We start from the raw sequence: 20,515 nt of genomic DNA on the forward strand, positions 1-20,515 counted from the left end.
TAATTAAACAGTTGAATAGATACGTGTAACAAAAGCTTAGCGAATTAATGCGTCATATACATGTCATGACATCACAGCTTTATTTCAAACATGTAGTACTCGCCCCCGCCGCTGTGTGGCAGCAGTGCTCACTTAATCTGTACCGGAAGTAGAGGAAGAACCTCCTGATGTAGGAGCTGGTGTCCATTTTATTTAAAGCCGATAGCTTGCTACGTTGTTTTGACCTGTCGCGTTTGTCAGCTACATAATAACATTACCAAACTGGGTAAGCTAACATAAATTGTTACATATCAATACCGAGACGTTGAAAACTAATTCACGGAAATGATACTCTTCCGAGGACTGCAACGATGTGCCATATTAGTTCAGCTCTATTGCTAGTTCATGTTAGCATCATAAGCTAACACTGGCTAACTGTAGTGTAGAAATGCCTCATAAATTCAAGACCGCAGGCTAAAATTCAAATTCATTAGATCTCAGAGTTTGTTCTTCTTGCTTATATAAGCGACTTGGTGATTACAGTGGCGAAAACATAACTAACTCGTCAATTAGCCTAGCCTCAAGCCCGAGCTTGTCAGCGTTCCTGAAATAACATTTTGCCGGTTTTAAGTGAATCTGCATCTGTGTTGCTTCATTAATATGTACCCTTACACATTTGAAGATATTAATAATGCTTGCACTTTAGGTCTTCGGAGATGAGCAGTTCAGAGGAAGTGTCATGGATCTCCTGGTTCTGTGGATTAAGGGGGAATGAATTTTTCTGCGAGGTATAATTCTTTCAATCAAGTCAGTTCATAAAACTGTCTCACTCTTGGAATGATTTCTTCTCACTTGACCTCCGTTATGTGGCAGGTGGACGAAGACTATATCCAGGACAAATTCAACTTGACGGGCCTCAACGAGCAAGTCCCCCACTACCGTCAAGCTCTAGACATGATTTTGGACCTCGAGCCAGGTGCTTTGTTGTAATGTTCCTAACTCAAATGTATTATGCTGTAATTTATTTTCTATTGAACCTCTGGATTTATGTTACTTCCAATACTCTTATTATGTGTATTACTGAACGAATAGAAGCATTCTCTTATTGCCCCGTTTCCTCTCCAATGTGTTTGCAGATGAGGAGCTGGAAGACAATCCCAACCAGAGCGACCTGATCGAGCAGGCGGCTGAGATGCTGTACGGCCTTATCCACGCGCGTTACATCCTCACCAATCGAGGCATTGCGCAAATGGTAGGCGTCGGAGAACTCCACGAGCCATTTTTCCATTTTGTCATTCTCCATGAGATGGAATGTTGTTAAAAGCATGTGGGGATGCTGGCTCTGAGTGAACATTACCTGAGAGGAAGTGGGAGATGGATCAAATTGATTTGGATAATGGCTTTCAAAATGTATGTGTACCATTCTTAGATGTTGGTCGTTTTTGAGGATGTTATATAATGACCCCGATTCTACAACAATGCTGATTGTGTTCATTTCCCGTTTTGTTTTAGTTGGAGAAGTATCAGCAGGGTGACTTTGGCTACTGTCCTCGTGTCTATTGTGAGAATCAGACTATGCTTCCCATTGGTGAGTACACAAAAGTTCTTTTTTTTGTTGCCTTGCGTTTATTTGGGCAATGTCATGAATAATTGCAGTCCTGATAGTTTTGGTGTCGTTTCTTCATTTACTTGTGGAGTGGCAAAATCTAGCTCAAATGATATTTGACCACACAGAGCCAGCGGGTAATTGTTTTTCGTAGCAGCGTGATCTTGTCAAAATGTAGAACGCGTCGGGTCCAATGTCTGCTTTTCATTGTCTGGTGTCCTCCACAGGCCTGTCAGACATCCCAGGAGAGGCCATGGTGAAACTCTACTGCCCTAAATGCATGGACGTCTACACACCCAAATCATCCAGGCACCACCACACGGACGGAGCCTACTTTGGCACCGGCTTCCCCCACATGTTGTTCATGGTTCACCCCGAGAACAGGCCCAAGAGACCCGCCAATCAGTTTGTCCCGAGGTTAGTAGAATGGCTTTACCAAACTTGTATTACACACAAAGAGTTAATGAAGACTAAATAAGATGACTAAGAATAGAATAGGACATTACTGGCATCAAACAAATGCCCGAAGAAGTCACATTGTTGTTTAAGCCACAGGGGTTAAAACACAAAGATGTTTTTGTTCATTTGACTTCATTTTTAAATACTAAACACAAGTTGCGCTTAGAAGCCAAGCTAACGTGGTTTATTGCAGTCCCGACTCATTGTCGTATCACTTTTGGAGCAGCGAGACGGCCAACGTAAGAAACCCATGATGAAGGGAAGGCACACCCCTGCCTAAGAGCAAATAGATGTAATGCACTTCTGTTTGCAGCGCCCCGTCAATTTCAGCCCTAATGCTTTTGTTGCACGCTGCTTTTGTTGAACGCATTTTTGTTGTGTTTTTTGGCCAAAGCAAACAAGCGTTTCATCCAATGCTCAAGGATGTTTGTCGCCCTCTTCGCCCCTCCCATATCTCTTCAGGCTTTACGGGTTCAAGATCCACCCAATGGCCTACCAGCTGCAGCTGCAAGCAGCCTCCAGCTTCAAGAGTCCCGTCAAAGCCATCCGCTAGCGGACGAGACAACAAAGGTCATTGACGACGACAAAAGAAAAAAAAAAAAAGAGGCGAGGGGTCACCTGTGTTTAGCGAAATGTTCCACAAATGACCCCTCCCCGCTCTGAAGACTGTATTATTTGGGGGTTTAGATTAAAGCAAATGAAATCAACATGTAATAATTAAGATTCTGAGTGTGAGCGATACGTGAATGCACAGCCATAGTCTTCATCACATAAATGTGTATCCAGTCCACTCACAAAACGTTGGGGATATTCTTACGCCTTCGGCTCAATTTAAAATGCACCACAACCTTTTACAGGTGAACTTTTTGAACGCACATGTCCGACTGTTCAACGCTTCACTTCTTTTTGCAGTTGACCTGTAAAAGGTCATGTGTGCATTTGAGTTTTTTTCCACACAAAAGCTTCATATCCTTAACTTTTTGTGAGTCCTTTTTAGTAATTTGGTATCTTATGTACTCTCTTTACCAAACTAAAGTGCCAAAAAGAAAGTCTGTTTCCAAATAATTAAAAAAAAAAAAGTTGGCACAGTTTGGTAAAGATTCACCGGTGGTCCGCTCCTCAGTAAACCCCACAAACATGGCTGCCAGCAGTTTAAAGATAGTATAGTAACTGATTTATTTTTTGCCGTATTACTGGTTCATGCAGATGTTTGCTGTTGTGCTGTCAAAATGAAAAATCTGCTTAAAGGTATAGAGAAATAATTAGTGTGCTTCTACTGTTAGGGAAGACATGGTAAAAACAAACAAAGCTAGCTGTCAGTAAATGTTTTCCCCCAAGATTCCGCAATCCTACCATCCCTCATCTCATAATCGACATTTAATTTGAGTTTTTTATTTTATATAAATGAAGCCACCATTTAGCAACAGGAAATGGCTTGCACAAACAGATGCTTTTGTCTTGGGTGCTGTATTTCAATTTTATTTGCTCAACAAATAGTGTAGAGTGATTTTTAAATCGATTCGACTAAACAATCTCGGATGCGCTACCTCTTTTCCACCAGTTTCCGGTCTTTATCTGAGGCGAAGCTTTTTCAATAAACCATCACAATAAAAAAACAAAGCTGTTTTCTTCCAAAAAGAAAATAGTAAAGACACGGCAGCACTGCACTGATTTCACTGCTGCAACTTGATTTGTTTTTTTAGGGTTAGCAATAGGCAAGACCACCAGCTGCCATTTTAGTTTCCCCCCCCCCCCCCCCCTCCCAAACATTGAGGCAAACGCTTCTTATTTCCCTTCCTCCTTTTCAGTTGGAATTTTTCAAGTTTCACTTCACACAAATGAATCCCTATTTGTGTCCACACTTGAACTCCTGTTTGTTGTTTTTCCTCTGTGCAACTTGAGAAGGGTGAACCAGATTCTGAAATCTCAATAAAAGTTGATTCTTCTTTTCATACGTTTTGTCCCTACTTCTTAAATGTCCTCATTTAAAAAAAAAAAATCACAACCAAGGTTTCTTTCTTTAATATTGGAGTCATGAGTGCACGAGATGGGATTTCCCTGTCTGTAGCGGGACCGAGTTGTTTGGTGTGGCAAAGTCTTCTCAGATTTTCCAGGGGGGGGGAATGACTCGAGCTAAACCTCAAACCACTTTCGGAGCAGCCTGGGTTTCCAACTTTTTGAGGGGCGACAACTCTTACCAAGAGGATTCCCCTCTCCAGTGAAGCAAGAGAAAAAAGGCTTTTTATTTCCAGACTATCCCAAAATGTGCTTATTACTGTATTCATGTGCATTCCTCAGCTGTAATCACTGTGATGGAATCAAGATTATTTTTCCCTCTCTTACATCCTCACACTATTTCCAAGTCACTTTGACAAATGTGTCTTGACAAACAGTGAGGCATTTTACCATCATGAGCAGCCTCTCCCTTAGCAAATCATTCCAAGATGTAGAGTTGTTACATAATGCCAGGGAGTAGATACTAAATAGTTTCCTCAAGTCACAAAAGTGTCATGTGGACAAACAAATGTGAAGGACCCCATCACTATTTCAGCCAAGACTCAGTTTGTCAGTCATTGACTAAATGTTTAGTGTTCTTTATAGGGCGTGACACACGTACTTAGAAGACAAACAAAGTCAGGCAAGACCAGGCCTGCTCATGTGACTTATTACACAAAGTCTTGAGATGGAAAACCAACCTGTTGAGGCCTGATTCTGAAAAGGTATTATATTTTGTGAAGCTATACAAAAAAAATGCAACAATTAAATACGACGAAAGAGGAATTAAAAATGTTTTGCCACACACTTTCATTTCAATGCTGCTTATTCTGGTGTACGTATTTTGACCACAAGAGGGCAGTATAGAAGCTGCAACTCATAGCAGCAGGGTGTGTCCTACTTCAAACTCATTTTTTAGAATGTCTATATGAAGAATACGATATATTTGCCAAAGTAGTACATTGCTTTTGTTATGTCCTTACTACTTTCCGGGTTCTGAGGTAGCAAGGAAGGTTCGGGCAACGACGTGATGAATACTGCTTTATTTCTTCAACACCGTCCGTTCACAGGCCGTACATCACAACACTAAACGTCCCCGAAGCTGCCCCTCCCACTCCCGGAGTTTTCCCCCTACGGAACATGCGTTAGCCCAAAATATACAATATACAGGTAAGCCTGACTGAGATCTACCTTACTGAATTTTTGTCCCCCACTCAGTCCAGCAAACAAGTCATCAATTAGGGGAAGTGGATATTGCTCTGCTGCTAACACCGGGTTAAGTGTTACCTTGAAATCTCCACAGGTCCGAATTCCCCCATCTTTTTTTGGTACGGTAACGATGGGTGTGGCCCACTCACTGATGGTCACCGGCTCCAAAACCCCATTCTTGACCAGGGCGTCCAAGTCAGCTTCTACCTTGGATCGGATGGCGTATGGTACTGGTCTAGCTTTCATAAACACAGGCTTGCTACCAGGTTTGACATGTAACTTAACGGTTATATCTTTCATGCTGCCTAATTCATCACGGAAAACCTCTTCGTGTTTCTCGAGTATTTCTTGTAGCGGAGAGGAACGGTGTGACAGTTTCCTTATCGCTTGCCAGTCCAGCCGGATTCCCTGTAGCCATGTACGCCCCATTATGGCAGGATGATTTCCCTTGGTCACATAAAGGGGAAGCCTTTTTGTCCGCCCATGGTACTGAACAGTCACATCCGTCATCCCTTCCATGTGCACTCGATGTCCCGTATATGCCTTAAACACTGTGTCTGATGGACGTAGTGGAAGGTGCCTCATGAGTTTCCTGTAGATCTTGTGTGACACTAGTGATGCCTTTGATCCTGTGTCTATCTGCATTTTCACCACATGTCCCTCCAACTTGGGTTCAGCCCAGTAGCCACCTGAGCTCTCACCTACATTCATCGCTCGTATAGTATTTACAGGCACTTCTTCCTCCGAAGAATCACTATTTCTTCCATCATCATGGCAAACGGTGCGCACATGCCTTTTTTGTTTATATTTCATATTGTCACTTCTGTTCCCAGCCCTTGAGCTTTTGTCCATGTCCTGTTTACTTCGGCACGCCCGCTCTATGTGCCCTCTTTTTCCACAGTTACGACAGTCCATCTCTTTGCACCAGCACGTTGATGCAAGATGTCCAGATCTACCACAGCGAAAACATGGCCCTTGCGTGTTCGGTTTATCATTGTTGAGTTGGTGCACTCTTTCTGTAGCACTTAGTTGCTGGGCCTCCTTTTTCGCCATTTCCATTGTTACACTGATGTTAATGGCCTTCTCCAAAGTCAAGTCACTTTCTGTGAGTAATCTCTTCTGTGCTGCCTCGTTCCTAAGTCCACATACCAGCCTGTCTCTCAAAGTGTCATTTAACACATCCCGGAACTCACAGTGTTCAGCCAGCTTGCGTAGGCCCGCCACAAACTGGGTGACCGACTCGCCCTCTTCTTGGCTGCGTCTGTGAAATCGGAATCTTTCTGCGATTACCAGGGGTTTCGGTGAAAGATGGTTTGCCAGTACATCCACTATTTCTCGGTATGTTTTACTGCCGGGCTTTTCTGGTTGCAGTAGGTCACGTAGCAAGGTAAACGTTTTCGGCCCCATTACACTCAAAAACGTGGGCACCAGCTTCTCCTCCTTTATATCATTAGCCATGGCGAAGTAATCGAAACGCTCAGTATACGAGCCCCATTGTTCAACACTTTCGTCAAAGGGACCAATTGAGCCAATCATTCCGGCCATTACAAGTTCCTGTTTGTATGGCACTGCTTGCCCTACAGACGTCTCCCCTCAGCAGGCCACTCTTCTTTTTTTTCTTCGCCACACTACTCACGACGTTGCCACAGTCCACCAATCCACTCCACCCGTCGAGACGAATCCGGCCAACACGCGTCAGTCCAGACGTCCTCGTCGCCAGTTTTGTTATGTCCTTACTACTTTCCGGGTTCTGAGGTAGCAAGGAAGGTTCGGGCAACGACGTGATGAATACTGCTTTATTTCTTCAACACCGTCCGTTCACAGGCCGTACATCACAACACTAAACGTCCCCGAAGCTGCCCCTCCCACTCCCGGAGTTTTCCCCCTACGGAACATGCGTTAGCCCAAAATATACAACAGCTTTAGTAAAACTCATGACGCATAGGAGTAAATTCAAATGTCTTGAAGTGTGTACATTAACTCCCCATAACAATGTTGTGGTTAATGTGCAAACACGATTCACTCCTCTGACTCAGACTCTTTGGAAAAAAAAAAGAAAAAATGGGAGTGTAAATATGTTGTTATATGTTCCATTCAATCAACCCGCACCTTGTCCAAGTTGTACTTTGCCTCTCTCCCAACGACAACTAGGATCGGCTCCTCTTTTCAAATGTTACAAAAACACAAATTTGACCCCAAAATTGATATTTTGTATATTTTTTGTATATTTTCATAATCGCCGTCTTCAGGAGTTTTGTGATGTCGGCTGCACTATTAACTGAATAAGGCTGACCAAGTGGTGGTGTCAAATGTCATTGTACATAACATGATGTGGATAATGATATTGTTTGGGTTAAAAACATCCCTGACCAAACCCCCACCCCCCCCCCCTCTCCCCACCCTGTGTTATGTGATCCAAGCCGACGACACCACCTGACTAAGTCCTCCTTCGCATGAAACACTGCATGCACATTGTTGTCTGGTTAGTCACATGTTTATCACAAATGATCACAAATTGCATCCAATTTAACTGTATTTGATCAGAAATGCTCTTTTTTTTATTTAAAGTTCATTTTAGTAGTCATGGAGGTTTGAAAGTTTCTGGTGGCCAAAAAAGGCACATCTAGCAGAATGAAGTGCACTGATGGAGTGAATAATAATTCTTGTGGGATTTTTCATGACATCATTTTTTATCATATAGTTGGTTGTTTTCAAGTGATATTGTTGGGCAATATTTTAATGAGGCTGCACTCATTTTATTCTTTTGTCTTTTTGACATTTAGTCAGCATTTAATTATTTGAAAGACTATTTAATTTATTATTTAAAGATAATTATTCTGATATGTGCTCTTTTTGACGACACACCTCTGTTAACTCGTGACATTTGCTTTTATCAAACGATAACATGAGGTCACATTCTCCTAATAGAAGCCGGTGGAATTTTTTTGGGCCTTTCTGACTAAGTCAGATCGTGTGGAAAACGCCTATTTCCCAGCGTGACGTCACACGATCGCAGGTGGATCGTTTTAGGCTGGTGGGTAGAAGGAAAAAAAATTGCTTTGCTCTGCACACAAGACCTCTTCTCATTGGATAACGGTAAGGCAGGGATGGGGGGGGGGGTGGAAGATTATAAATGAGGCGATGGTGGAAGACTAAAGTTTTATTTCTAACGGTCTGTGTGCACGCAGGTTTACAGCTCTTCGACATCTTGTCAATCAACATGAACCGAATTCTTGTCCAGATTTTCGCCTTGGGAGTCTGCTTTGCACTCGGTAAGAAATTTTGTCTTTTACACGGGGGTGGGGGGGGGATAAGTTGAAAAATGCATTTTCATGTGTTTGACGTTCGTTACAAATTGCCCGCAGGCGTGTTACCGTTTCCTCCTCATTTCCATGACTATTGTAGAATTAAGCAAATGCGCGTCTAATTAACATACTTCAAAAAAAGAACGCCTAAAAAATGAGTACCTCAAATAGACACTTTATTTAATCATTTTGAAGTGTGTGTGTGAGATCCATGTTCGGATTTGCCAGGGGAGGGTGGGGCCGAGCCGAGGGCCTAAAAAAGGGACAAATTGGAGAGTGACCAGAGGCACACCCAAAAATAAAAGCGACACTTGTTTACAAAGTGCGACACGCACAGACTGGCAAAGCTTTGACAGGAAATGAAATTTAACTGGCATATTTTCCACTGCTGGGAATTTTTTTTTTAAAGTTACGTTTTGGATCTTAATGTGATAATCACATCACATGCTTACTGGTCACGCCACTTGATATTCACTTGATTAAATTTTTTTTGTCTTTTGAAGTTGTTCCCATGGATTTTCATGGCGCTTATTTTCTTCATTGGCATTGTATACAATAAAATGGGTAATTTTCTGCATAATAATTACAAATGAGCCACATCATAGGTTTTATTTCTTTTAAAGTCTTATATGGTGCTTGTTTCTCGTCGGGCCCACTCATTTTGCGATATAACGTGTCACGGCACCTCTATTTTGCCCTAATACAATTTCTCACATGCTGGGGTGAGGCAGCAAGTATCTTCCCCGCTTAAGATTGAATCACGTCCCAACTTGTCAGACCATCTCATGAGAAATTCCTCACCTCATAACAGATGAGGCTGCTGTCCCAAATTCCAGTTCCACAGAGGATTTGCAGAGTCCACAACACAAGTTGTTTGTTCTTCAGCTATTGTGTTTTTGGTGACATTGTTCCTCTTTGTTCCCATGGCATTATTTGTATCCTGTTTCAGGCCCACCCAACCCGCTGCGACTTTGTTTTATTTTATTTTTTTATTCTCAGGTGTTTTGTTAAACCTTTAGCTCCAATAACATGCTGCTCAAATAGGTGTGACTGAAGGTGATAATTAAAGGCTGTAGTTTTAGAAAATGTTCTTTTCCCATGACTCCTCGGTTGATTTTTTTCGTTTCTTGTCAACATGTCACAGGCCACTGAAATATTTCCAGATACATACAGAATGTCTTGTTTCATTTTTAAACTGGGGTTCTTGAGCTCTCCCATTGCCAATCTGGCTCGGGTTTGGCTACAAAGAAAATATTTGGATACATGGAGGCATCTTGGCGATGATGTGGGACTAGTTTGTTTTTGTGCTTTGAGTGGATCTATTCATCCGACAAAATAACCACTCTTTGTGACCTTCAACATCTATTGCTCATCTTTAAAAGTAGTTTAATCGCGCAGAATCTCTAAAAAGGTTATTTCTTTATTTTTTCTTTTGCCGTTTATAAGACTGATGGCTCTAACTTATGGTATACTGCCACAAGAGGGCGACAAAAACTATTTAATACTCAAACGAAACTCGCTTGAAAATATTTATTTGACACTCACTGGCCACAAGATGACACTAAAGTAATGATTTTTGTCATTTAAGACCTAAAACAGCAAAACGATGTCACCTCTTAAAAATCTGCGATGGCCAAACTACTATATTTTATAATGGTTTCACTGACTGAACTTTTACATTTCATTAAATCTATAGATTCATCACAAACTATATTTATAATTCATTTGACTTAACAAAAGAATGTTGAAACTGGCATTTAAAAATATTACAACAATGCAAACCACACTCCAATTTACACAAATTTGGAATACTGTAATGTAATCTGGTATGTTTATTTAACATCCAATTATTGTGTAAGTGTTTTGGGATTATTCCACCACACCTCTAACTAGGCTGGAATAATGTGTCATGTATGCCAAACCCTAATGCAAACTACCGCTATTTACAATCCCCACTTAACTCTCTGCGTATTTATCTTGAAACCTTTCAGCTAATGGCTGTCTGTGACTTCCTCGTGTTTTATCTCAAGTTGGACTCCAAAGCATTTTTAGTAGCAATTCATTGTTAGTTTACGGTCAACTAGTTGGCCATTGTTTGCCCTCATTTCCCGTTTCCCACACTAAGAAAATACAGAGCTGTTTAAGAAAACAAAACTCACAGGAGAGAATTTGTCTCCTTGTTTTTATAGTCTTTCTGCTGCTGGAAAGGTTCACGCATGCAATGTGTAGAACAATGAAACTTGGGAGGTTCCCTGAAAATACAAGCTTTAGCAAAGTTTGATTGTTGCAACATTCGAGTAGCACGATGTGTCCTTTAAAGAAAAAAAACTTATTTTCCCGACGACTAATGTCAGGGCTAAATTAACATTTAAATTTCAAATCAGAAGTAAAATAGTTTGAGATTTGGAGGCGGTGACGAGGGGGCAGTGGGTTTCTCATCGATTCATACTTCTGGTTTGACGAGAAATTGGAAGGGTGACAAACCCGTTAGCCAGCATTGTAAAGATACGAAACTAGGGTGGGGCTGTGTTTCTTTGTGCGTGTATGTGTAAATAAAGTCATCGCGGCTGTTATTCTAAACACCTTTGTTAGTGAAAGATTTCCTTCTGCCACATCTGAGAACGTTTGGATGCATAAGGGTACCAAATAAACCATCATGATGTCACAGTGGCAGTACACGACACATACTGTACAGTTAAGGTGTGTTCACGTGTCAACCGTAACATTAGATAACATCAGTTGTACAAATTGTCACACAAGAACAATTTGTCAAATAAGACTTCCGTTTTCTCGTATATGCGATATGATATGAATAGAAAAGAATGTTCAGAATGTTTGGGGGGGGGGAGAATATATTAAGGTGTCTGTCTCTATTTGTTGCTGCACCGTTTGTATTAAAATATGCACATGGCTTGTGATTATAAATTGCTATTGCACCAATTTTGATGATGGCTGTGGTCATCTGTTAAATTTGCCGCTACTTTTAATGAGTTTTTGTTTGTATGTGCATGAATCATTGTCCTTTTCAGGCCAGGCTCTGGAGTGCTACGAATGTAAAATTGGCTTCTGGAACCTGTGCGTCACCAAGAAGGTCACTTGTCAGGCAGGGGAGCATTGCTTCAGGGGAAGCGGCAAAGCAGGTACTAACAAAAATTCTTAGCAGCAATTTCTGTTGTCCAGGATGTAACCACTGTCACTGGCTTCCGGAATGCGACCCGAAAAGATTCCATGCAGACAGATTGTACAATTTGTGGCGAGCAGTCGGACATTTTAAATGTTAAGACAATCCTGTTTTTTTTTTTTTTAGTTTTAAATCTCTGACAAATTCCAGTTGTGTTTTTGTCACCAGTTCTGATTTACACACCTTAACATTTTCAAATGCTATTTTTTTTTGGAGTTCAGCGCAGAAATATTTCAACTGCTGCATTTTTTCATTTGCATACTTATCATTCCATGAATTGCTCCTGCCATGTTGGCGCTAACAAACGCGGTTGTCGTCCCTCAGCTGGCTTTGTGACTGTCTCCATGAAGGGATGCCTTGTGAAGGATGAGTGTAATAAAACCAGTGATGTGAATTTCCCCTCCAACACCAACACCACCATCTACAAGATGACCAAGACTTGTTGCAACAGCAACCTGTGCAACTCCGCACCAAGAATCTCCAATGGGCCGCTGGTCCTTGCCACCATCAGCGCTCTGCTTATGGCCAACATGCTGGTGTAAAGAGTCTCATATTATCCATAAACCCAAGAGGACTTTTTTTTTTTTTTTTTATCGTATTGACGGTTTCCAAAGCATTACAATGGCTCTAGCTGATTTCGTGTCTCCATTGCTTCAGTCCTCCTTTCATCCATCTAAAGATTTAGCTTTCATTTTTTTTGTATTGGTAAAAATGCTCAGCATGTAACTATATGGGAAAGTTGTAAAAGGTTGACATTGATTGCAAGAATCTGCCAGAATGAGATGTTGACTTAAGATTAACCAAAAGTGGACACATTTATTTTGAGTCCACTTGTGTATTTGATGATTATCAGAAATGGCTTATGTAAGATCGTATCATTTCAAAGATGCAAATAAAGTTTTTTAAATTGGAAAGGGCCATTTGCAGTTTCGCTGGGCCCACTCATCAACGGGAAGAACCTGTCTTGCCTGTTTAGCACCCCCCCCCCCCCCCCCCGAGAACCACCTTCCCTCTATGTTCATTCCAAGTGAATAACTCTTCCACTGATGTTAAAAATTTTTTTTGAATGAATCATGCATTATTATTTTCATAAAGAAAAAAAAAATTGAATGATTCATGCATCATGTAAATTTCCACAAAGAAAAATAAAAAACAGCATTTCTACATAACTATCAGCCAAACCTTTTGTTAAAACTACATGGGAGGTTTGTTTATTCCATTAAAAATTCAGGATACTATGTTTCGTATTAGAGAAGGGATGGAGGTAAACATCTTGGATTTCACGATATGCCTTTAGATTAAATTTATTTTTGTATGTGCTTTGTTCAACAATCCCCTGGCATTCCAATATTCTCAGTGACTCACAGCACAGAAAACACAAAAGGTGATGAAACCGCACCCCCTCCCCTTATACTGATCCACCTGTTTTAGAGGGGATAAAACCCTTCTCTCAAACAGGTTGATCACTTTTCCCACTTGACACCTGAGAAGACCATTGGAAAGGATTTTGCAAGGCCTTAACCAAGAACACGGCAAAGATGGGCAGGATTCTTATTGGAGTCATCTCAGCACTTGCATGCTTCATGCTTGGTAAGAAGATACCATTGTGCCTAAATATTTATAATTTAATTCCTCAGAATGCATTTAAAAAAGAAAGCAAATTAAGTTAGATTTTATTTTTATTTTATTGATATTGCTTACAAAATGCTTCAATTATTTTATAACAAAGAGAATTTTATAAGGCAGGTTAGAATACTGTGAAAGCAAAAAAAGAATTTATTAATTCTCAAAAATTATCAAATGTGCACATCCTGGAGTTTCAAATCAATATCCTATTTGTTGACTTAAAACATTTAATTTGTTCCAGTGGAGTCCCTCACATGCAACCAGTGCTCCTTTGGTTTGCTGGGTTTCTGTCTGTCCTCCACCAATGTAGAGTGTACCACCAACACCTCTCAGTGCTTCACAGGAAAAGCAAGTAAGTCCTTTTTTTTTTTTTTCTGGGTTATAAATTGCCATCCACCCACAGCATCACCCAAGCGTGACCTTTGGCTCCCCGCCAGCTTTCGCTTCCATCTCGTCCTCGGTGGGCTTCAACACGCAGGGTTGCATCGAGGAGGCCAGCTGCAACATGACCACCAACTCCACTCTGCTGGGCGTGGCCTTTGAAGCCAGAGTGGACTGCTGCTCTACGGATGGGTGCAACCCGGTCCAGACCAGCGGAGCCCCGTCGGCCAGGATGACGCTCGCCGCCGCCATCGGGGCCGCCGTCCTGGCCTCGGCGTGGGGAAGCTTGTTGTGATGCAGCCAGTCGATTATGATAGTGTAGCACTAACCGTGGGAAAAATCCTTGGACGTTGTCAGCTTACCAAAAAAAATACAGTATAGGACTAATGTACGTACACACTGTTGACGTAGTCGATCAATGAAATGTTTTAGGGAAACATAGAGCTCGTAAACCTCACGTTTTTTTATTTATCCTTTGTCAGAACTGAAATCCATGATGTGAAAATAAAAATATTCAATAGATATGGTGATTGCAATTCTAATCATAATCTTGAACTGTGATTGGCTGACAACTCGTCTAGGGTGTGTCAACTGCAATAGGCTCGGCCAGAAAATAAAAAAAACAACTGAAGCTATGTTTTATATTAAAAATACGTTATCGCACGGAGTGTTGCATAAATCAAGGCCAGACTGCTCTTATTTGTATTTTTTATTTAGTGTAGTCATAACAACTTGCATGACAAACTACGAGTGGGAGTGACTGAGAATCTTGCATTCTTACTGATGACAAGTGGAGAAACCTGCAGGGTCACATTTTTGCTGACGTGCAACTTCAATTGAATTGTGAAGTGGTGGCTCATTTTTCTACCTTAAGTTTAGCGTGCCCCGAAATTGTTATTTTGGTTTTCGCCATCCTTGTGACCACAGGTACATCATATGATGAACAACTTTTGGAAAACAGCAATTCTCCTGGCTACGATCGTAGCAGCTGGTAAGTTGATAGGAACTGAGAGGTAAAGTGGCTAATGCTAATTTAGCCTTCTTTTGTATTCCACCTTATGTCAAAAAGGATGAATGAATGACCCTGATTTGCCCTTTTAAAAATGTAGGAAGACATTTCAGTGTATGATGCGGGTTGTAGTCGAATGCTCGATGAACAGCTCCATTCTTCAGATGATCAACCCAGATATAAAAATGACAATGTACAATGTTCTGGGTTTGATTCTTGACACATTTGTATTCTCTCTTGGTGCTCGTGTGTCTTCCCAATCAATCAATCAAGCAATTAATCAAGCAAGCAACCAACTCAAAGTGTGACACAGACATCTTTTTATAACATGAATATTTTGTTCTTTGGCCAACAACCACCTACAATATGAGGGTAACTACATCAAAAGAAAAAAACATTTTTTTTTTTTTAATCACTGAACAGCTCACTGCCTGACGTGCCGCCGGTGCCCGGTTACCATATTAGACACATGTCTGTTTGGCAGTGACATCACTTGTGATAATGCAACCCAAAGCTGCTATCGTGGAACTCTAGGTAAGCAGATTTATTATTTATTTTTATTCTAATTTTGTTTTTGTATTTAGCTTTTTTTTTAATGTGGTTTACTCTATTTGATCAATGTATTCTGTAATGCTTATTTCAGATTTCAATAATGGTGAATCGGGCTCGATCAGCTTGCGTTTCCGCGGCTGCACGGATTCAACCTTGTGCGGTCCTGTGGTGAATGGGAGCGTCGTCGAAAATTCTTTTGCCGCTACGCTCCAGTGTTGTAACACTGACCTGTGTAACAATGCCGCATCTGTCCAGCTCTCCTTGACAATGGCCGTCTGCGCAGCCATTTTTTTACTTTGGCTCTTCATTCCCCATCAACCCACGCTTTCAATTGTTCAAAGGTATTGGGGAAATAATATTTCAATGAAGTGATCCTGCAGCAATTAGATTTTGCACAACAAAGGAAATACATAAACCTTAATTATCAAGATAAGTGTTGACTGAGAAATAAATAAAGTGCAACTCTGCTTTTCTATTTGGTGTGCACAAGAAATCTACAATGGCGTGTACATGTTATACTGTGTGCTGTAAAACTCCAAATAAATCAGGTTCTAATAAAAATAGTCGACTAGTATTTTTTCTTCCAAAAACACATTCTTGTATAGATAGAGGGTACGTTAATTTTGTTTTGTTTTTCTATTCCAAAATCTAAAATTTGACTCTGTCAGTGCCTTACCATCTGACATTGCAACAATGAGTCCACATGAGGTGAGATAGTAAAAATGAAACTAAAAGTCAAAAGTTAAAGTCTGCTTTATTGTCAATCCCTTCATATGTCAAGACACACAAAGAAACGGAAATTCCATTTCCTCCATCCCACGGTGACGAGACGTAGTACACGATAGACATACAAGTAGACGACACAAAATAAAAACAAGAAGGCATAAATAATAAATAAATAATATGAGTGATGAATAAATCATAAACAAATAACACAATAAATAAGAGGAGCAAAACTGAGCCAGTGTGCATACAGCAGACAGTAAGCATAGCAGAATCAGCAGAGCTCATGCAGCAGGCTGCAAACAAAAAGATGGCATGTTTTTTTTAATTTTGATTATCTTCAGTTCTTAATGATAGACGCTGAAAACTTGAAGAGTCACATATTTGTTTGTGTGTTTGTTTGTACTGGATTCTCACCCATGCGTCTTGGTTAAACTGAAAAATGTATTGTTTTAACTCCACTCCCTCTACAACTAGCTTTAATTTCACTTTCATATTAGTTGGTGAAACCTGAAGTGCCACGTTTTTTTGTGAATGTATTTTGGCTGGTGGCCTTATCAAAAGACTATATAAACCATCTCTTAGTCAAATTCAGAACCCATTTAACTACTGCCCATCCATCTTGTGATCATCACGGGAACACCATGACTAATTTTGGGAAAACAGCAATTCTCCTGGCTACTATTGTAGCACTTGGTAAGCTGATAGTAACTGACAAAGAAAGTAGTTAGTGTTGATGCTCGCTTATCTTTATTTTTTATTTTTTTTTAGAATGATTTAAAAAAAGATTGTATCTTCTCTATCACCTTCTATAAAAATCGAATTAGCCTCAGCCTTGCTAGGAACACCAAAGATTTTAAAGATGAATTCTGTACAATTAAGTATATTTGTTTTACTAGTTAATAGTTGTATTTATTTTAGAGTTCAGACATACTAATTCAAATGATTTGGCTGTGTAAATGGCTATTCCAAAACCTTTTTTTTTTTAAGCCACAGAAATTAAATTTGACAAGACAAGACAAAACCAGAACTTTTTGGCGAGACATATCAGATGCAAAAATGACGGACACCTATAAGAGCACAATCCTTTTGGACCTAAATATTTTTTCTTACAATTTTCTCATTGAATAGGACACGGCCTGGACTGCCGTGAGTGCGCCATTGATACAGTGGACCGATGTTCGACGGGGGAAGATGTCACATGTGATTCTGCAGACGATCAGTGCTTCCGTGGCCTACTCGGTAAAGAGACTTCTTCTTTTTTTTTTTCATTTGGATTATATCAGATACCAAAGATATTTGAGAAGAAATTGGGGGGGGATTTTGAAATCTGATTGGACAACAAATCATTGATTATTTTTTTTTATGTAATGCCTGTTTCAGAGTTTGGTGACAGATCGGAGAACCCCATAATAATTACGGGCTGCCTATCCCCATTGTTGTGCAACAACACATTCAGTGAAGACACCATCGGAGTTAACCTCCCTTTTGAATTCACACTAATGACTACTTGTTGTAACACCGATGGATGTAACAGTGCCACATCCATCCAGCTCTCCATTGCAATGATCATCTGTGGCACCATTTTCTCACTTTGGGCCATGTAGAACCTTGAAGCCACTTCTGTCTTTGCACTCGCTATATTCTTGCTTACGTTATTTTTTATTATTTTTTTTAACTGTGCTTATCCTTTGTATGATTTGCTTTCTCTCTATCCAAAAGATAAGGAGGATAAGCACACACGCTTCAACACTTTTAATTGCTTTATCGAACAAAAGACAGGAATTCCAAGTACATCCTGAAGATCTAGAGATATCCTCGACTCACTCAACACACAGACTGGTTTAACCAAACAACAGCTGACTTTCAAATCAGTCAACAAGCCAGGCCTGACTTTTTAAGCAACACACACATTTAACATCACAAGATACTACAGTGTCTATGGTGGACATAAATAATAGCTGCATATTTGAGTATTTCTCATTGACTCAACATTTAAATACTTTGGGATTGCTGCGCTTTCATCTTCTGCTATAATTGTTCAAGAATCAGTGCATCTCATTTGGGACAACAATGAGAATACAAGAATGAATGAAAGATTGGATTAACAATAGTGATTCAACTCAAATGTATATTTTACAACTCGCTTTTCTGCGTGGGGTGCACACAAATGTATTGGGTTTCATTTGGCAACCATAAAAAACAGAATAAATGTCATGGGAAAAAAACCCGGAATATTTTCTTCCTAGCCAATACCGCCCTCTAGTGTCGATGTGAGGGAAAATAAATATTTGGAAAAAACGGTCTGTGTTCACTGCATAATGAGTCTAATTTGCATGAATTTACATTTCGGCAGGGAATTGCTGTCAAGCCATTTTTGTCTCTTTGTCGTGTGTACGCATGTGTACAGCTAAACTTTCACGATGAGCAAAACTTTTAGAACAAATTGAACAACTATAAGGTTTTTCTCCCGTGTGTATTCTCATGTGTCTAACCATATCTGACTTTTGAGTAAACGCTTTAGCACAAACGGAGCAACTAAAGGGCTTGTCACCTGTATGTACTCTCATGTGTTTAATCATATTTGCCCTTTGAATGAATGTTTTATTGCAAACTGAGCAACTGAAGGGCTTCTCGCCTGTGTGTATTCTCACATGTATGACCATATCTGATTTCATTGAAAACTCCTTTCTGCAAACTGAGCAACGAAAGGGTTTTTCTCCTGTGTGTGTTCTCGTGTGTGCGACCAAACTTTCCTTATGAGAGAATTTTTTATCACACAATGAGCAGTCGAAAGGTTTTTCTCCCGTGTGTACTCTCATGTGTGACTTCACCGAGTCCTTTCTGGAGAATGTTTTACCACAAGTTGAGCAACTGAAAGGTTTTTCTTCCACGTGTGTTCTCATATGTTTGATCATATTTTCCTTTTGAAAGAATGTTTTACCGCAAACTGAGCAACAAAAGTGTTTTTCTCCTGTGTGTATTTTCATGTGTTTTACCAGGTTGGACTTTTTAGTCGCTTTTTTACCACAAACTGAGCAACTGAAATGTTCTTTACTTGCACATGGTCTACTGTGTGTTTGGGAAGTTTTCTCGTTCACAGTTGTGTCCTTTTCTGAGCTATTCAGCAGTTTGTCGTCATCTCGACAGTCTGTGTCGCGCCTTAAAGGTTCTTCCGTCTCGTCGCTGTCTGACAGTGTAGCTAGAAGGTCATCTGACGCTGCTCCTTTACGGCTTGGGTGGGGTGGTTGGTCGTCTTCGTCCTTCACGACGACAATGATCAGTGGCAACTTGCTGATGTCAGCTTCCTCTTCTTCCTCTTTAATATGGAGGAGCTGTGCATCCTCTCGCTCCACAGTGGGAACCTCCTCCTGGTGACCGATCAGCTGCTGGACATCTGCAGAACATGAGCAATGACAAACGTAGTGTTTGACAAAACTTGAATTATGAAAAGGAATCATTATAATCAAAATGAATCATCCCACCATGGAGCTGTAAATAAGTGTAAATGTTCTATAGTGGCTCTGCTCTATTGTGTGTAAATTTAAACGTCGGATTTGATTCAAATGCACCTTATTTCTTCAATTATATATATATTTTTCTAATAAAAATAACCGTTTAATTTATTTGTTTATTGCTTGCATCCTCAAATACATGTAATTTAGGTCTTTGTCAGCGTCAATGTAGCAATAAAGTTGTTTTTAAAAAAACATAAACAGGAAGTTTACCGACCTGCTTTCCGGGTTTGATCACGTGATGTTCCGGCTCTAAGGGGTTGTCTTTGTCGATCGGTCTCTTCTCTCACTCGACAAAGTTGCTCCTCGTACGACGGCATCGTTCTTTTTGAAAGCACGGTGTCTGCAGTGGCAACAAGTTGCTTCCTTTAGTGACCCTTGTAACGTTTTTTCACCCTCGTCTTTGCTCTCCGCCTCTTTTGCTTACGTACACAATTCTTCTTCGTTTCCTACATCTTCTTTCTTGGGGTTTGCATTGAGCGTCTGAGGCGAATTAGCGCCGTCTACTGTGCCGGAGTTGCAAGTCAGCCTAGCTAAACAACAACATTCCAATCAATGGCATTGGACTGCACAGACTTTCAAATTAGATTATAACTTGATTTTTTTTCCCGCAAACAATTTTCAAGAGGTTTAAAATTAGATCCTTGAGGCTCAAGGACTCTGCAGAGGTTGTAGAGCTGCTCCACGGCCAGCGCCAAAACCACTACCACCACTAACCCTAGTTTTAAACCCTAGTTTTAAACCCTAAACCCTAGTTTAAATCCTACTTTGAAACACTGATCAGCTCCAGTTGTAAGTAATTTACAACAATCATTATTTTGATTTTAATACTTTAAATTTGTAAACGTATAGATAGATGATACAACAAAATTAATAGATTCTTTATCCTCTCACGGTCTGGAAAGGAAGCATTTCCAATCATTAAAAATGTAAATGCAAGTGTTTTGACTGAATTTTTTTTTTTTTAATTTTGAG

The 20,515-nt window shown here is 40.3% G+C and overlaps 4 protein-coding genes across 4 annotated transcripts; 3 read left to right on the forward strand and 1 right to left on the reverse strand.

Moving 5' to 3' along the window:
• The first annotated feature begins 106 nt into the window (after nt 1-106).
• csnk2b (casein kinase 2, beta polypeptide) lies at nt 107-3,998 on the forward strand. Its single transcript, XM_061267627.1, has 7 exons — nt 107-265; nt 686-767; nt 853-955; nt 1,116-1,231; nt 1,492-1,567; nt 1,813-2,002; nt 2,507-3,998. The coding sequence occupies exons 2-7, from the start codon at nt 696-698 to the stop codon at nt 2,595-2,597; spliced, it is 648 nt and encodes a 215-aa protein (XP_061123611.1). The 5' UTR covers nt 107-265; nt 686-695; the 3' UTR covers nt 2,598-3,998.
• Nucleotides 3,999-8,360: 4,362 nt separating this feature from the next.
• Nucleotides 8,361-12,648, forward strand: spaca4l (sperm acrosome associated 4 like). The gene is made up of 3 exons (XM_061266490.1): nt 8,361-8,520; nt 11,583-11,693; nt 12,059-12,648. The coding sequence occupies exons 1-3, from the start codon at nt 8,382-8,384 to the stop codon at nt 12,274-12,276; spliced, it is 468 nt and encodes a 155-aa protein (XP_061122474.1). The 5' UTR covers nt 8,361-8,381; the 3' UTR covers nt 12,277-12,648.
• A 496-nt stretch (nt 12,649-13,144) lies between these two features.
• Nucleotides 13,145-14,263, forward strand: lye (lymphocyte antigen-6, epidermis). Its single transcript, XM_061266491.1, has 3 exons — nt 13,145-13,324; nt 13,602-13,712; nt 13,798-14,263. Exons 1-3 carry the CDS (start codon nt 13,273-13,275, stop codon nt 14,034-14,036), a joined length of 402 nt encoding a protein of 133 aa, XP_061122475.1. The 5' UTR covers nt 13,145-13,272; the 3' UTR covers nt 14,037-14,263.
• A 3,670-nt stretch (nt 14,264-17,933) lies between these two features.
• Nucleotides 17,934-20,052, reverse strand: LOC133144090 (gastrula zinc finger protein XlCGF17.1-like). The gene is made up of 2 exons (XM_061266486.1): nt 19,758-20,052; nt 17,934-19,422 (listed from the first exon to the last, which is right to left on the reverse strand). Exons 1-2 carry the CDS (start codon nt 19,858-19,860, stop codon nt 18,392-18,394), a joined length of 1,134 nt encoding a protein of 377 aa, XP_061122470.1. The 5' UTR covers nt 19,861-20,052; the 3' UTR covers nt 17,934-18,391.
• Between the last annotated feature and the right edge of the window lie 463 nt (nt 20,053-20,515).

This window comes from Syngnathus typhle, linkage group LG20, assembly GCF_033458585.1.
Source record: "Syngnathus typhle isolate RoL2023-S1 ecotype Sweden linkage group LG20, RoL_Styp_1.0, whole genome shotgun sequence".
Lineage (NCBI taxonomy): Eukaryota > Metazoa > Chordata > Actinopteri > Syngnathiformes > Syngnathidae > Syngnathus > Syngnathus typhle.

Coding starts and splice junctions, on each gene's coding strand:
- lye (XM_061266491.1), top strand. CDS start 13,273: ATGGGCAGGATTCTTATTGGAGTCATCTCAGCACTTGCATGCTTCATG. Junction 13,325..13,601: donor ACTTGCATGCTTCATGCTTG/GTAAGAAGATAC, acceptor AATTTGTTCCAG/TGGAGTCCCTCACATGCAAC. Junction 13,713..13,797: donor GTGCTTCACAGGAAAAGCAA/GTAAGTCCTTTT, acceptor GCTCCCCGCCAG/CTTTCGCTTCCATCTCGTCC.
- LOC133144090 (XM_061266486.1), bottom strand. CDS start 19,860: ATGCCGTCGTACGAGGAGCAACTTTGTCGAGTGAGAGAAGAGACCGAT. Junction 19,423..19,757: donor TGATCAAACCCGGAAAGCAG/GTCGGTAAACTT, acceptor CATGTTCTGCAG/ATGTCCAGCAGCTGATCGGT.
- spaca4l (XM_061266490.1), top strand. CDS start 8,382: ATGAGGCGATGGTGGAAGACTAAAGTTTTATTTCTAACGGTCTGTGTG. Junction 8,521..11,582: donor GGGAGTCTGCTTTGCACTCG/GTAAGAAATTTT, acceptor TGTCCTTTTCAG/GCCAGGCTCTGGAGTGCTAC. Junction 11,694..12,058: donor CAGGGGAAGCGGCAAAGCAG/GTACTAACAAAA, acceptor GTCGTCCCTCAG/CTGGCTTTGTGACTGTCTCC.
- csnk2b (XM_061267627.1), top strand. CDS start 696: ATGAGCAGTTCAGAGGAAGTGTCATGGATCTCCTGGTTCTGTGGATTA. Junction 768..852: donor GGAATGAATTTTTCTGCGAG/GTATAATTCTTT, acceptor GTTATGTGGCAG/GTGGACGAAGACTATATCCA. Junction 1,568..1,812: donor TCAGACTATGCTTCCCATTG/GTGAGTACACAA, acceptor TGTCCTCCACAG/GCCTGTCAGACATCCCAGGA.